Source organism: Cucumis melo, chromosome 8, assembly GCF_025177605.1.
Source record: "Cucumis melo cultivar AY chromosome 8, USDA_Cmelo_AY_1.0, whole genome shotgun sequence".
Lineage (NCBI taxonomy): Eukaryota > Viridiplantae > Streptophyta > Magnoliopsida > Cucurbitales > Cucurbitaceae > Cucumis > Cucumis melo.
Window position 1 is genome coordinate 2,839,462 of NC_066864.1, and position 16,492 is coordinate 2,855,953.

The window sequence follows — 16,492 nt, forward strand, 5'->3', positions numbered from 1 at the left end:
GTACAAGTGAAATATATATATGAAGCTAAGGGAGAATAATATAATATGAGTTTTGGATAGTACGTAGTAGTTGGTTAAAGCATGATATTTGAAACAAAAACTCGAAGACAGAGAGATATGTTTGTGGAGGAAGAGAATGTGGAAGTTAGGTAATTATAATTTTGTTGGTGTTTGAGGGAATATTTCTTTTTTGCAAAGACACGTGAAAAATGAAGGTTCATAATTATAATTCAGACAGAAGAATGTCCCACACGAACACCAACCAAATCAAAAACAAACATCAGATACTTCAAAACCCAATCATTTTTTTCATAACTTACCCCAACTATATATATCCTCTAGTTTCCCCCTTTCTTTCAGTTTCTTCCTTATTTTGTTCATTATTGCTACCTATTATTTATGCCTAAGCTAAACCCAACAAAATACACTATTTGTTCGTATTCTTCTTTCCCCCTTATAATAATATCTAATTTCTTTTAGAAAAAATAAAGCTTTGGGAGATTAATTTCACATAATTAACCTTGCATCTAAGGTCTTGAATGAGACAACATTTCTTCTAATAATTCTTTAGCTTGTTTTGATTGTCTTCTAAAAAATAACTAATATGAACATGCACTAATCAGTCTCAAGGTTTGAGATTGGATCCTCTATCCCATTTATATAAAAATAAATAAATAAAATTGAATAAATAGTAGGTGCCTCCTAGGCAATTACCAAATTAGTCATTACAAGCTAAACAGCAGTGGCCCATTAAGATATTGGGCCTTACCTATCAGAAGCCCAATTTCTCTAATTATTCCAAACTCTCTCGGCCATAAATCCCCAATTTAGAATTGAAAACGATAAGATCTTAACCTCTTAACTTCCTATATTAACATACTAATCCTCCATTAATCACATTTTCTTTAAGTTAATCCCCTCGTCAAAACTGTGGATAACACATCCCCACTTCAAACTTCATGACCACCATGGCCTGAGCTCCACCTCCCATCCACAAACTCAACAACAATGGCCACTTCTTTCATAACTCCATTCTTCCCCACTTTCAGAACATCACTAATTCCTCTTCCTTCATTTCCAGTCAAGCCCATTCCCCCTATCCGAACCCCTTTCCGGCCTCTCGCTTCCTCTGCGTCGCCGCAATCACCCGCCAAACCCCTAAAAATCCCTCACCCGTCGGATTTCAAGACAATCGAAGCAACCCCAAGTGGGAAATCAAGGTTCCTGATCATCGGAGCCGTCTCGGTGGGCGTTGCCCTGTTTCTGATTGGTTGCGACAGCGAAAGGGCTTTGGCTTTGGGCCCTGAAGGCCCTTTGGTGGAGGAATTTTGGGACAATGTTAGAAGATATGCAATTTACGCCCTTACTGTGAGTACTGGTGCTATTTATACTATTCTTCTCCCTATTTTGGAACTGCTGAAGAACCCCATTACTGCTGTTCTTGTTTTGGTTATTTTTGGGGGTGCCATTTTCATTATCTCTCAAGTGCTTTCTGCTATGGTTGGTGTCACTGAATTTTCTTATGATTATTCTTATTGACCCATCAAATGAAGTTCAATCTTGTTTTCTTGCCATTGCCTCCATACAAATTACAAGTTTAAGATTTTATCCCATTCAATGCATTGTTACTTTCTTTTATCTTAAATCTAATAATTCATCGTTGATTGAATGTAGCCGCCATACACTGAACCATATGTTAGAACGTTGAAAGATCAAAATATTTCTCTTACACTCCAAGATGATACATATAGAAAGTTGGAGGGTTTTGTTTTGCTTGTTACTAAAGAAACTGAGGAAGAGATGAGCAAATATCTGTGATTTCTTTATTTACTGAACACAATGAAAGCTTTGCGGTTTTTTTTTTGGTTTAATAGAGCTTTGCCAAAATAAGTGACAAAAGAACTCTATTACTGCCCAAATATCAACCCCTCAGGATTTAGGGCCGAGACTTGCGTAGGAGTAAATATTGGAGGTCGCTGTAGTGTGACTACAGTTTTGTACCGTTGGAGATAACTTAGAAGACTGTTTTTTTGAATGAATGTGCAAGCTGATCCTTCGTGGATACGAAATGGACAGAAATGTTTCAAACTGATTCTCTAACAATAAATTGTTTCAACAGATAACTATTATTAGTTACTTGTGATAAACTTGTCGATTGTCATAATGTACTAAAATACCCGTTCCTTGCTAAAACATCTGAGAATTGACAGAGAATAAGAGATTCTACATCGAAGGTTTGATCTTTTGGAAAATGAACTTTTGATGATGATCAATCGATATGTGTGGGAAGAATATGGATTCATATCTCAACCATAATGTATATATATATATAGAAGATGGATTTCCTAGAATATTGATTGATCACAGACAATTCTTAAGGTTCATCGACTGTTTGTTCAAAGACTTGTAAAGTTAAAAAGAACAAGTTGCAGAAGATACAGAAAGAGGGTAAGGGAAAGTATTAGCATATTGAAAAGACAGAGTTCGACCAGGACCAAGAGCCCGACCATCATTGACAAGGCAGTCATCATAACTGACTCGCTTAAAAATTCTTGGATTCACCAATCTGGCTGAGCTGAACCATCCACATTTCACGTGAATGTTGGAGATGCTGCAGTCTGAAGCACATGAGTTCAAGATCTGAACTATGTATGTTGGAATCCCACCCGGTAGTGGAGTTGCTGGGCCTTGAAATATAATGATATCTTTTTTTGAACATTCCGAACCAATACGATTCATCTCTTTACCTATTTAGATCAGAGATTCATGGTATATACGTAAAGAACAACAATCTAATTTTCATAGGTAAGAATGAATTTCTTACCACTATTAGAAGATTGAAGCGACATCGAAGAAATCCCATTTCTGTTTTCTCTTGCAGCTGCCTGAAGAACTCTCAAATGAACCAACTTGAATTCTGAATCCACCCAAAACGAAAAAAGAAAAAGAAAAAGATGGGTATAAAAGTAAGTCAGATGGGGAAGAAGATGCAGTAGATTAACAGATTAGAGATGAATAGATCAAAAGAAAAGAAGAGTATTACCATTACCAAGAAAGATTGCAAGGAGAAAACAGAGGCAAAATCTGTGAAAAGCACCACCACCTTTCATGTCTGAGTTCACTTTGTTTCTGAATTAGCTTAAAAAGGGGAGTATATAAAAGACATTTACGAAGAGGCGACAAGGAATCTAAAAGGAATGGAGTGAGCACACGTGTAAACAAAATGGTTTATATGAGTCAAAGAATAGTTAGTCTGGTAGCTGGTTGACTAAGTTTGGGGATATTGTATGAAGTCGGTGCAGAATTCGATGAAGAAGAGGAGGAGTAAGAAAACATGGAGAGGAGTAGAGATGTAAAAGCAAAGTGAAGTGGGGATGGCCGCCATTAAAGGGGAGGGCGTAAGGTGTAAGAGGGGATATGGATTGCTCAAACTGGGTGGATCAAGATCAGAAAGAGGGAGGGTGGGGAAGGGGAAAGGTTTATCCTTTTTGGTGCAATTTACAGAGCCGCCGCCAAAAACAGGGGATGTCGGCTTTTGATGTGCGGCGTTATTTATTTACTTGTCTGTGGGTTCAGATTGAATCTTCTTCTCATAGTCGTTGGTGGGAGAAGAGTAATTGAACTTGGCAATTGGTGTTTATTTGGTCGGAAGAAAGGAAACTCCTATACCTACCCAGACACCAAAAGCCAGTTTTGAAAATTTAAGTGTATCTTATAATTATATGAATTCAAATGTTACCTACTAAATCGTTAAAAAAAATGATAAAATCATTCGAAATTTGAACTTCAGACACTAAATCAGTAGAAGGGAGAAGAACGTTGTAGAGTTTTATCCTCCAGATCAGCATCCACGTGGACTCGCCAAAAGCGTTCTTACAAGAAAAGGTCTAATTTTTCATCCCGAACTCCATCTTTTTTAAAATTCGATCAGTGTGTATACGTTGTTTTCCTTTGGTTACCTTAATCCACTGATTCGAGAATATATAATAATCTTACGAATCTGATTGGTTTTAATGTACGTAAAAGTTTAAAATAAAATTTGACTTAATGTTCCTTAGGTGGAGATGTCATTGTTTTTCCACCTTAATCATTGTCCTATATAACTACGTCTGTCACTTATTTCTAAGTTTATCTAAAATTTTAGTTTATTCACCGAAGTTTGTTTGGCTATGTGGTGTTGATGCCATCTTCGTCTATAAAAGCTAAGTTTGGGGCTCAATTTTCCACAATATAATTTTTTGTAAAAAATCAAATTATTCTCCTATACAAAAGTTATATTAAATTATTTTTCACATTTGAGCGAAACTCAATAACACATTTGTGAAAGATTCAACAATCTAACCTCTTAGTCGAAAATATATGTTTTGATCTTAGTTGATCAAGTTCAAACTCAACTTATCTAGAACTAATATTAAATAATAGTTTAATGACAACAATTAAATAAAAATATAAATTAAAGAAATACTTGACTGGAAATTTTTAATACACAACCAATTCATGGTTAATAGGTCTAGTCAATATAGACATGGCAGCTATTGTTGTTAGGAATAATGGGAAAACTTTTTCTTTTGAAATATGAAAATCAATAATAATAATTAAAAATAAATAAAAATAAAAAAACAGAAATAGTTGTGCTCACAAGTTTTTGTTCTTTTTCCCATTTGAAATTAGGAGTATAATAAGGCACTCTTAAAAGAAAGGGCTAAACTCCTTTATTAGTAATTACAAATTTAATTTAACTTATATTAATTACAGTTTATATAAATATATATATATATATATAGTTAAAACCAAAGAAGAAATTTGTAATAAATAGGTAGGAAGAATATAGTAACGAAGCATTAATATGCATGGAATCAAATGGTTGCCACGTAATCATAAACTTTTTTTAAGGAAAAAAAACATAAAAGTTAAGATGTAAATGAATGAATTACACATAATTCTCCATATTTCTTTTCTTCTACGTTATAAACTCTAAAACGCTTTTTTCTCTTTACACCTTAATTTACTCTGCATACCATTTTCAGACACCCACTTTTTCTCTATTGTTAATGTTATTTGAGTTTCTATAATTTAAAAAATATATTGTTTTTCTTTTTGATAAGATTCAAAATATCGATATCGATGTTGATGAAAAAATTTGCAATCTCAATTTTATGATTTTTTTTTTTTAGTATTCCCGGCTTACCACAAACTTCTCTTGATATCTCTTCACAAAGTAATCATTTTTTAAAAAGCAAAAATGAATGAATCACCAATATAAGCTCAACAATAACCGTGTGGTTCAAGTTGCATCATGAAATCTTTTTGGTACTAACGGAATTTTTTATACTATGTCACATGGTAAAAGTTTCGATTTGTTGAGACAAAAAGTAGAGTTACTCCAAGAAGTTGTAAAGTCTAGAGAATTATATACATTTTGGTGCTTATAGTATAAAAAGTTAATATGACATAAATTTAACGTTATGAGACCCACAAACTCTTCAAGACAAACGAGTGAAATTCATAACTCTACCATCTCCAGATGATATGCGAATATATTATTTAATGACATGTGGACTACTAACTAGAAGGAACATATTACTTCTGTGGTACTACAAATTTTGCTGGTTTGGTCCATGTTCTATTAATCTATTCAACAGAGTGTTTTGGTTTTTGGTTCAAGCAGATTCACATTCAATATGTGAAGGATTCCCATGCCATACCCCACAACCTTAATTCCTTCTTCTGTGTCCACCTAAGCCTAAGTGCCTAACTGCAACTCCCAACTTTTTCTGTCAAAACAAAACAAAACTGACCTTAATTTCTACACACTCTTCCACGAAAAGCCCCACTTTGAATCTAAATACGCAACTCCCTTCTTAATCATTCCATTCCCTCCTCGATTGTTCATTTCAAAATTACTTCACGAAAGCATCAGCCCATTACTAACCTTCCAAACATAACCAACCATTAATTAATGGCCATTTCTCTGCACAAAACCAGCATAGTCTTATACTTCTTTTCTTTTCCCATTCCTTTACCACCTATAAATATGCTTGCTTTCCATTCACAGCCTCTTGCCTCTTGAGTCTTAACTTACAAAAAACACTTCCCTTCTCCTGTTTCTCTCTGCTTCTTTCTTTGACAGAGACCCAGCCATGGATTTGAGATGGCTGCTTCATTCAACAAGTTATCTTCTTGGTAACCCAAATGAGGCCCATGCCTATGGTGAAGAGAGAAGTTCAACAGGGAAAAAGGGTTATGAAGAAATATGCAATTCTGGGTTTCAAATGCCTCTTCATTACCCTCGCTACAAGAAGTCGGATTATCAAAATATGGAGGGGTGGAAGCTGGATCTCCTTCTCAAGGAATATGGCTTGAGTTTTCAAGGCAGTTTAGAGGAGAAGAGGGCCTTTGCAATGGGTGCATTTATATGGCCTGATCAGTATTGATATGGTCTTTTATCTCCCTCTCTTTCAAAATAAAGGTTCGAATTTGACTGTCATCTGCTGTCATCTTCATTTCTAGAGAGAGTTCTATCCGTTAAGCTCAGCCTGTACTTGTAACGAACTAATGGTGTTGGTGCCTGTGAAAACATAGTCTTGTATCAGTTTAATAGAATGTGATCTCCACACTACTTATGTATAATAAGAGTAAAGCTTCCTTTGCTTCCTTGTCTCTTTTTTTGCTGTAATGAAAATGGTTGAAAATTGATTTTATTGCAACTATAATTTTTCAAATCGTCTTCAAAAGCTTCCAGAAACGAAAATGACAGACGCGTACAAATAGAACTTTGCTGGTGCAAGAAATAAAACAAAACGATTGTTGGCTGTAATGGTAGATTCGGAAGGAATCTGCAGAATACATGGCGAGATTCCAGGAAATAGGTGGATTTCCTATTTCAAAGTCCTGGATCAACCACTGACAGAAAAGAAAAAAAAACAAGGATGACAATTTGTGTTATTAAGGGCCCACCCTACACCATAAATGGAAGGGAATCCCTTCTCTACAAGGAAAATAGAAAGAGAGAACAATCTGATACAGACCAATTCCAAATGTCGGAAAAAGAGGTCCCAAATTAATCTTTCAAAAGTCATCTACAATCCAAAAATCATACAAAATTCAAGAAAGAATGCTGCTCCATTCATCTAACAATGATCAAAACGATCACAACATTCAGTTTAGTTTTATAAAGCAAGCAGCCAAGTTTGGTCAGTGTAGGTCCATATATGCTATAAGGAGAGCCGTTCGTTCATGGACTAATATAAATCATTCATCTAAGAATCAAAATCATGCATGCTGAATTCTCCAGATGCTAGAGACAACGTACAGAGCAGAACTGCCTCAAACAATAACTCTACTCTACATCTCTTAGATATTCTAGCCTCAAACCTGGCACATTCTTATTTACAGTACACATAAAAATGACTCAACAGCTTGTACAACCATTACAATTCCAAGCATGTAGTTCTCTTCCTTAATATTACATCGTCCAAAGTATCAACAGAGATGAATTGAATGTCCTTCGTCTATCACCATCTTCTGCCAGTTTGTCTTTTCTCAATATGAGGCATTGGTGCAGACAAATGGATGAATGTCAGACAAAGAATCATACCCAGCAATCTCCACTTTAAGAACAATCAGTTGGGGAGAAAGTCAAAATTTGTAACAATCCCTTTACAGATGCATTAACCATTTAGTGATTCAGTCAAATCCATAGCTGCAATTCCTTCACTCTCAGGCATTCTCCTAATATCGTTAAGAAGCCTTGTGATCTCCTTCATTAGTTCCCTACGTACATGCTCACTCCGTTCCTTAGTAATGGAAGATTCTGCAAAAAGGGCCTCAGTAAGGCGCTGATATTCATGAAACCAATCACCATCGCTACTCTCAATACCATGACCACCACCTAAGCCTAGAGAGCTTTCCCGCCTCCATCTACTTAAATAGTATTTATCAGGAAGCTGAAAGTAATTCTTTATAATGAATACGCGTAAAGCATGTCTGCATAGCAAGCCTGAGGATTCAAATTCCTTACAAGAGCAGTGAATCTGTTCACTGTCTGCAATCCACATCACAAGACGCTCTCCATCCATCTTCTTGAAGTGGTGTATGAGATACGAACCATCTGCCATTTCAGATGCAGCATACTGCATGGCCAATACTAATTCATGCTGCAAAGCATTGAAGGCAAAAGGGGTGAGGATGCTTTGTGCATGTTCTTCAATCGGTATATTTGTCTTTACTTGCAAATACTGCATCACCTGATGCTCGTGGTTCTGGAAGTTGGCTGAAATACCAACCTGAAAGAATTTGAAAAAACAAATATGACAAATCCAAGGGCTGTAACATCAAAGAATTCTCCAGGAAAGTATTCATCCCCAGAAAGTTACCTGCTCAAAAAAGCTACGCAAACACATCTGTGCACTAAAAATTCCTTTCAAGAAAGTATCGACGGCCTTGAAATAGGCCGATGTTGCCATTTGTGCTAAAAGATAACCTCTTATGTATGATGGTACCCAGTACTCCCGGAAAGAAAATAGTAAATTTATGTGCTTGTCAGAAACGAGGCCAAACATTGATACCATCTGATCCCATCGAATTTCGAAATCCTCTGAACTCTCCACTGAATACAGCAAATCAAATTCGGATTTGAACTCTGCATAACGAGATCCAAGAGGAAGAGAAAACCAACTAGATACCTTTGACAAAATATTCCATCTGGAAATTATATGCTTTGTGCCAGGTAATTCACTTCTTATGGCATCTCTAAGCCCTGGATCAAGATCAGTCAAAATTGTCTGCGGGAATGCTCCTCTCATGAAACGAATAAAGGTCTGTAATTTTAGGGTGAAGATGCACGAATGATCAGAATTTCATAAAGAAACTAATATGAAAAAGAACAACAAAGAGAGAAATATAAAATCTACCTGCAAAGCCCATGCAAATGAACGAGATGCTTCATCTTGCAACAAAACACAACCAAAGAAAATGGTCCTACCATGGTTATCAATGCCAAGCCACACTCCTAAAAGTAACCCATATGTGATTGAATAATAAGTAGTGTCAAAATAGACTACGTCCCCAAACATGCCATAAGCATTAACGGAGTCCCCATATGACCAAGCAACATGTTCAACCTTATCATTTGCATCAACTGTAAAGTCATAAACAAATGCTTCATCTGATTCTTTCGTGGCTTTGCAAGCCTCTAGAAGCTCCATTGTATCAATCTCCCGTTTTTCATTTAGCATCGCATCGTGTTCTTGAACAATCTTCTTGCGATTTTGAACAAAGTTTCTGACATCTCTCTCCAAAAAAGGCAATTGCCCTCCATGAATGCCCTTTTCCAATTCCAATACTTTAACTATACGATGAATAGGAAAGCCGGCTTTGGAAAGCAATAGTATGCGCTCTTGATCAGCCTCATGAATTTTGCGATAAGCAGGAAGGAGGCGAACTTGGTCATCTTCAAGAAGTTCATGGTTATGTACATTACTGAATTGCACTACAAACCATTGTGCAACTCCTTCACTAACTTCCTTTGACAAATACATCTTAGCATCACACCCACAACGCACTGATTTCCTATCTCTATGATGCTCCCCAATGGGCTTTTTCTTAGCAGGTGCAAATCCAGAACGATAGCAAACAAAGTCTCGTTTATAAACACCCAATTGTGGGCTAAGTCTCGACCGCTCTTTCCTAATCGAAAACCCATTCTTCCTAGCGAAATTTCCATAATACTCAAACGCATCATTGTCACTTTTAAACACCATACCCACATAAGGAGCAACCATAGCTTCAGATGAAACTCTTTCCGACTTCACTAACTGAGCTGCCACAGAAGTTTCTTCGCCCTCTCCATCGTACGAAACATAACATTTCCAATCCCCACAAGGGCATTGCTGCCGTCGAATCCAAACATTTTTCGACGGTATGGATGCCATTGGCAAACGGTCTCAGATGGAATCCAGAGTGCAAAAGTTAAATATATTGATGTTGACAAGAATTTACGTCCAAGAGAAATAAAAGCTTGAATTTTAGTGGGTTTAAAGCTGAATTGAACCCAAATCCATAAACCCAGAAAGAACTACGTACCATAGATGAGAGGTGTGAGGATTAAACCATCGTTCTTCTTCAGTTGAAACGTCACCGGCTGGGTTGTGTTTTTGTTCCAACAAGTTCCACCTCTGGTTTCTTTTCCTTTGCTCTTCTCCAGGTGATTTGCACCGAACGGTGGAAGCGTTCACCCAACCCAATTTCGAAGTTTTGGGCTTCCTTTGTTGGGCCTTTTTCAACATTTGACCCTTTTCTAGTTTGGGGATTTATAATGGATATCTCTCTCGGCATAAAATATAAAGGATATAGCAACCTTATAAACTATTTGCAAAAATAGCAAATCTTTTATTTCTTTTTAATATATTCCTAAAATACCCCTATTTTAGGTCAAAAATATATGGCTTGATTTTCTCTCCTCCACGATCTTGATATATATATCAATTTTTTTCATTCTCTCAAATCTGATCAATTTTTTCTGACTTTCACAATTCTTCCTCTCTCTTTTCTTTTTCTAATTTTATCTTCGCTTTCAATTGTCGATTTTTAGTCCTGCCTTCAACAATTTTTAGCCTTCAAAGATTTTCGACGAGTAGCAATTTTCTACAATTTTCCGTTTGCGTCTACTTCGGTAGGTCAATGTTATGGTTTTGATATTAATTTTTTAGTATGTAATTAAATTTTCTTTAAAAATGTGAGATTTGTTCCCCAGTTTTTTCATCCAATTTATGTTCATCATCTCAGTTAGATATTTGTTTTCAGATGTGATTCTTCCCTAAATTTTTCATTCGACGTCATCCAATTTTTACAATTTGATCTAGTTTCATCTTTGTAGGTTGATTTGGTTCAATTCAATTTGATGATTTACTAGTATTTTTATATAAAAAATGTGTTTGTTTACTTGTATTGGATTTCATCAGTTTGAGGCTTTGTAGAATTGAACATATTATGAATTTTTCAATTTTTCTATCAATTTTACGTTTTAGGTTAAAAGAATACAAGTTATTGATGAATACAAGTTATCACTGTTAGTTAGACTAGGTAGTATGAGCATGGTGATATTAGTCTATCAGCGATAGATTTGTATCCTACATCTAATATTAGTCTATCAGTGATAAACTTGTATCCTACATCTAATATTAGACTATCAGTGATAGACTTGTATCCTACATTACTGATATTAATTCTAAGTTATCATTGATACTAGTCTATCAATGATAAACTTGTATCCTAGTCCATCACTGATATTAGTCAGTCAGTGACAGACTTTATCTTTTATTAATGCAATGAGTGTTACACACTAGGATGATAATGGTATATTTTTGTTTTTTGTTTTTTTTGCAGGAATTCAGAATTATGATTATTCAATGTTATGAGTGTAACACTACCTCTAGTTTGCAAGGGTCAAGCAAAAGGACCATGAAAACAAAAAAAAAAAAGATTGATTGATGAAAAGAAAAGTCACTCAAAATGTAGTTATTGTTGTCGTGCTGGTCACAACCGTAGAACGTGCACACTTCCATTATTTTTACAATTATGTGACATTATGTTGTTGCCTTTTTTTTTCTTTTGTTAGAAGGAAATACTTTCTATTTGTTTGACTCAAACCTTTCGATAATAAGCCACTTTTTTTATCAATACATTTCAAGTCTATACATGTTACTTTATTATAAAGTAGTAATGTCATAATGGAGTTTAATTTAGTTGATAGTTCTATTGCTTATAGACTTTACTATGAAGTTTATCGTTGATAGTTTCTATTAATGATAGACTTCAACATGTATATTAACGAAACTTTTCCTCAATAAAATGCACTCATTAATAATAATTTGCAATTATTCAACATGTATAATTCTAATTTCTCAATGGGAACACAAAGGCACATAACTTACAATGATTATTCCACCTGTGATCCAACATTTTTCTATATTAATATGTAAAATCAATTCTTTCACCGTTATGGTTTATCTGTCTATTATTAATAGATTTTAACATCAATTAAAAAGTCACAACTATTTAAGAATATAAAAGGCATAACTTGCAATGTTCAACTTGTGGTCCAACCTTTTCTATATCAATATAACAAAATCAAATAAAATGTGAAGTCTATCGTTGATCTTTTCTATCATGAAATATTCACAAAACTAATATACAACAATATCCATTTACTCGATGAGAGAGTTGCAATCAAACTAGGGACAAATCAATAGGTCTCTTGCAATTTTCTAGTCTTCTGCAATCACCAACATTCTCTTTGATCGGTTAAGTTGTATCTTCGGCCTAACATTTTTAACATTCTTCGCTATTTCCATAGTTTTCATCTTTTTTTCTTTTCTTGAACAACCTGAAATGATAATATTGAATGAAAGTTTATAAATATATATATCATAATGCAAGCAATCTAAATATCTTCCAAGTCTACTAGTGATAGAAACCTATCACCAATAGACCCTAAGCAACAACACATAAAAAATACATATTAAACTAAAGTATCTACTAGCATCCCATTGCAAGCAAGCTAAACATCCTCTAAGTCTAAGTGATAGAAATCAATCACCGAAAAACCTTTAAGCAACATCACATAAAAAATGCACATTAAACAAAAGTATCTACTAAACATCCCTAAACATATTCCAAATCTATCAATGATAGAACATATCATTGATAGTTTTTAAGAAACATCGCATAAATAAATGCACATAAACTATAAAACATTTACTAACACACCTTAGCGCAAACAAGTTAAGCATCCTTAAAGTCTATCAAGATAGAAACAAGTTAAACATTCCAGCACAAACAAGTTAAACATCCTCCAAATCTATCAATCAGTGATAGAAACATATCACTCATAGACTTTAAGCAACATCACAAAAAAAAAAAAAAACACATTAAACTAGACTTCTACTAACTTCCCAAGTCCAAACAAGCTAAACATCTTCTAAGTCTATCAAGGATTGAAACATATCATTGATAAACCATATCATTGATAGACCATATCACTAATAGAACCTATCATCGATAGACTATATTACTGATAGACCATAAGCAATAACGGATAATAAATGCAGATTAAGCTAAAACATCTAATACCAAACCAACACAAACAAGTTAAACATCCTTTTTAAGTTGATAGAAACATATCACTGATAGAACCTAAACGACAACACATAAAAATTTACATTAAACTAAATTATCTAATAACATTCCAATGCAAACAAACTAAACATCCTTCAAGTCTATCAGTGATATTATATATCACTGATAGACCCTAAACCCTAAGTAACAACACATAAACTACCTAAACCCTAAGTAACAACACATAAACTAAAAAACAAAGCGGAACCAAACATAAAATGAAGAAATCGATTTCAAACAAATAGAAAAAGAAAAAGAAATCTATTTCAAACAGGTTACGACTAAACGGAAAACAAAGATACCTTATGAAAACAACTTATTATTTCAAAAGAAAAACAAATAACTTACAATTGAAGTGGAGAATAACAAAAAGCAGAGAAGTCTGTAGATGATGAAGTCGAGAACGTGAAGCGAAGCGGAAAACGAAGGCACCGGCAAGAGAAAACCAAATCGGAATACGAAGAAAGGAGAAGAAAGTGGAAGATGGAAGGAAAACGTGAAGACCGACGAAATCTGAATACGAAGTGTACGAAGCGTGAAATGTATCTACTTACAGGGGCATTTTCGTCTTTTACTTGGGATTGTATTTAAAATTTGTCATATTTGCAATTTTTTTTATTTTTTGCTATATCCTTAATATTTAAAACAAGTTTATAATTCTCTAATTGTAAAATTTTAGAAATTAAAATTAAAAGAAATAAACAGTATAAATATAGATTTGAAAAAAGGTATTAGAGATGTCAAAAAATTCAAACAATAAATTCTATCATATCAATATCAATTGTCACTCAAAATGTGATAGTGAGTTTTGTTTTTGACAACATTATTTCCATCCCAAGCAACCTCTAATTTGGTCTTCAATATCTTGATTGCATCATACATGAATATTTATTTAGATGGAAGAAAACATTAAAAAGATGCTATAAAATGGAATATTATTTAGAAAATTGAAAAGAAAATACCTAGCGATAATTTATTTCGTTGAGTTTAATGAAATCATGAAAAATCGTCTAAATTATAAAACTTTTTGTAATTTATTTTAATTTTCATCTTTATTTGTTTGGAGGCTTTTAAGTATGAAAGTTATGGTCTTTTCGGTATGTTTTGTTCTGACTCACATACATTCTAGACAAAAATTTTAGAAGATCATCCAACATAAAAATTGTTCCAAGCTAAGCACGCTTAATTTTAAATTATATAATCGAACTACCAAAGAGGAATGTGCACTCTGTTGATATAGAGAATACCTTTAAATTTTTAATCATACCTTCATATTCTCGTGATTCCTTATATCTAGATGTAATATTGATTCATTTATGTCTCCCTTTTGATTAAACTATAAATATTATATCATAACTCTATGATAGCATCTAAAAGAATTGTAATCAATGATAATTTTCAAAATAAAGTCTAAGTCTTTAAATTACGATTTGAAAAGTGAGAGATCCATTTATGAAGTTTATAGAAAACTTCGTCCTCTTGCATCCAAAAACTTTTGAATTCTATACTTTAATAATTACACAACTTCATCAATATTTTAGAATAAGTAGAAAATAATTTTGGAACCAAATGGTTGATTTGATATATCTTTTTGCTTTACAAATCGCATTCAAAAAATAAACACTTACAAAGAAAATGTCTACTCCTACAAAATGCCCCAACCAAACACAATAAATTGTTATAAAAATAAAGTATGTATTATATGCAATTATACAGTCGTTATAAACTTTCAATTCTATGATTAGTAGATTCGTAATCTCTAAGATAATCTAAAATTTAAGAACTAAATCTATAATCTTGAATGTTTTACGGTCAAATATATTAAAGCCCTCACCGTTCGGAGATTAAATTAACAACTTTGCTTAACAAAATAATTAATTTTGAAACCTTGAAAGTTAGGTTTGTGTTGTTAAGGATAATGGTTGTTGTTGAACAACAACTCTTCCCTTTGTGGCATAACCCAATTAAACAAATCCATTGCCAAATGTCTACTCTTAGTTCTAATGTAATTATTATACTTTCAAGCAAAGAAGAGTTTAATTAATGAATGACTTTGTAATCCCTATTAAGGTTTTTATTTTTCTTCTAAGAAAATGTTTAATCTTTCAAGCCACTTTAGGTTTTTTTCCTCTAAGTTTCATATTCAAATATCATATCATATAAATGACATTAACTTTTATGTTTGAATTTCTTCCACAAATGCTTAGAAAAGGCTTACTTTAAGCAAATTTTAGCGCTTAAGCAACATTGTGATGTCTTCAAATAAATCCATAGCTTTCCATCACCACACCACAACACAACAACTTATCCATTGATTAAAAATTTTCAATCCGTTTTCAACCAAATTCATAACACTTGTCTCTTTACAATGACATGAAATGGAGTGCCTTATTGCACAATATTGAGATTGACACACCCACCAATAATTTTGGTTTTTTTTTTCTTCATATGTTCGCACTTGCATCCTATCCTATCCTCATTGAAGGGCTTTGAGGTCTCTTGTGGGACATGACCTTCGACTTGCATCTCTATTTGGTCTTCGAACTAATATGTATAAAAGATCCTCGTATTGATGTGGTGTTGAGCCCTACCACACTTCTGATGTCTAAGTTAGTACAGTGAGCATACAGTTCATTCAAGTACAAAAGAAGGAAGATCATGACTATTTTTTGGAGACTGTATACTATTACTCTTTAGGATCATTGAAGGAGATATTATTTATAGGTCATTCCTAAAATACTCATCTCTGTTATCTGTCAGGATGAGGATGTCGAGGTTACTTTAGTGTACGAAATTGCATGGGTATCAGACTGATGCAACTTGGTTATTTCCTTATTGGTATATATTTATAGTTCTACCAAACGGTTCAAACTCTAAGGTATTGACTTTTCTTATTGAGTCGAATATTGCTTTTTCCTAGTGTCCTATGAGTTTGGACTTCACTGTCTGAACTTTGATACCTTTTCTTGAACAACCTTTGAACGAAGAAACAATCCTTTAGTTCACATATTTTGAGATTCATTTAGCATATGTATATATATAAATGACAACGAAAAGAAACGAAAGAGAAAAAAGAACCTACTTTAATCTATTTATTTTTAATAATTCTGAACACAATTCTAATTAATAACTATTAACCTTAAATGAAAAGTATATCCGGGAATCAAAGTTTAGATATTTAAAAGTAGATAAAATTTATTTATTTGATTTGGTCATCACATTCCAAGTTAGAAATGAATACAACATTTTGGAAAAATCGATACTCTAAAAAGAAGAGGGTATGAATAAAAGGGATATAGGAATTTAAAGGCATAAA

At 33.6% G+C, this 16,492-nt stretch overlaps 3 protein-coding genes across 5 annotated transcripts; 1 reads left to right on the forward strand and 2 right to left on the reverse strand.

Annotated features, from left to right (window-relative positions):
• The first annotated feature begins 860 nt into the window (after nt 1-860).
• LOC103484667 (uncharacterized) lies at nt 861-1,574 on the forward strand. Its single transcript, XM_008441862.3, has one exon. It carries the CDS (start codon nt 1,009-1,011, stop codon nt 1,537-1,539), a length of 531 nt encoding a protein of 176 aa, XP_008440084.1. The 5' UTR covers nt 861-1,008; the 3' UTR covers nt 1,540-1,574.
• A 724-nt stretch (nt 1,575-2,298) lies between these two features.
• LOC103484668 (TPD1 protein homolog 1-like) lies at nt 2,299-3,689 on the reverse strand. The gene is made up of 3 exons (XM_008441863.3): nt 3,044-3,689; nt 2,825-2,917; nt 2,299-2,747 (listed from the first exon to the last, which is right to left on the reverse strand). Exons 1-3 carry the CDS (start codon nt 3,108-3,110, stop codon nt 2,413-2,415), a joined length of 495 nt encoding a protein of 164 aa, XP_008440085.1. The 5' UTR covers nt 3,111-3,689; the 3' UTR covers nt 2,299-2,412.
• Nucleotides 3,690-7,103: 3,414 nt separating this feature from the next.
• LOC103484669 (putative protein FAR1-RELATED SEQUENCE 10) lies at nt 7,104-10,247 on the reverse strand. Of its 3 annotated transcripts, none has more exons than XM_051088668.1 (4): nt 8,913-10,247; nt 8,376-8,819; nt 8,247-8,285; nt 7,104-8,156 (listed from the first exon to the last, which is right to left on the reverse strand). In XM_051088668.1, exons 1-4 carry the CDS (start codon nt 9,930-9,932, stop codon nt 7,671-7,673), a joined length of 1,989 nt encoding a protein of 662 aa, XP_050944625.1. In that variant the 5' UTR covers nt 9,933-10,247; the 3' UTR covers nt 7,104-7,670. The 3 variants fall into 3 exon arrangements, with proteins under 3 accessions (XP_050944625.1, XP_050944626.1, XP_008440087.1); XM_051088669.1 differs by having other exon boundaries at nt 7,104-7,813; nt 8,021-8,285; XM_008441865.3 differs by having other exon boundaries at nt 7,104-8,285; nt 8,913-10,241.
• Between the last annotated feature and the right edge of the window lie 6,245 nt (nt 10,248-16,492).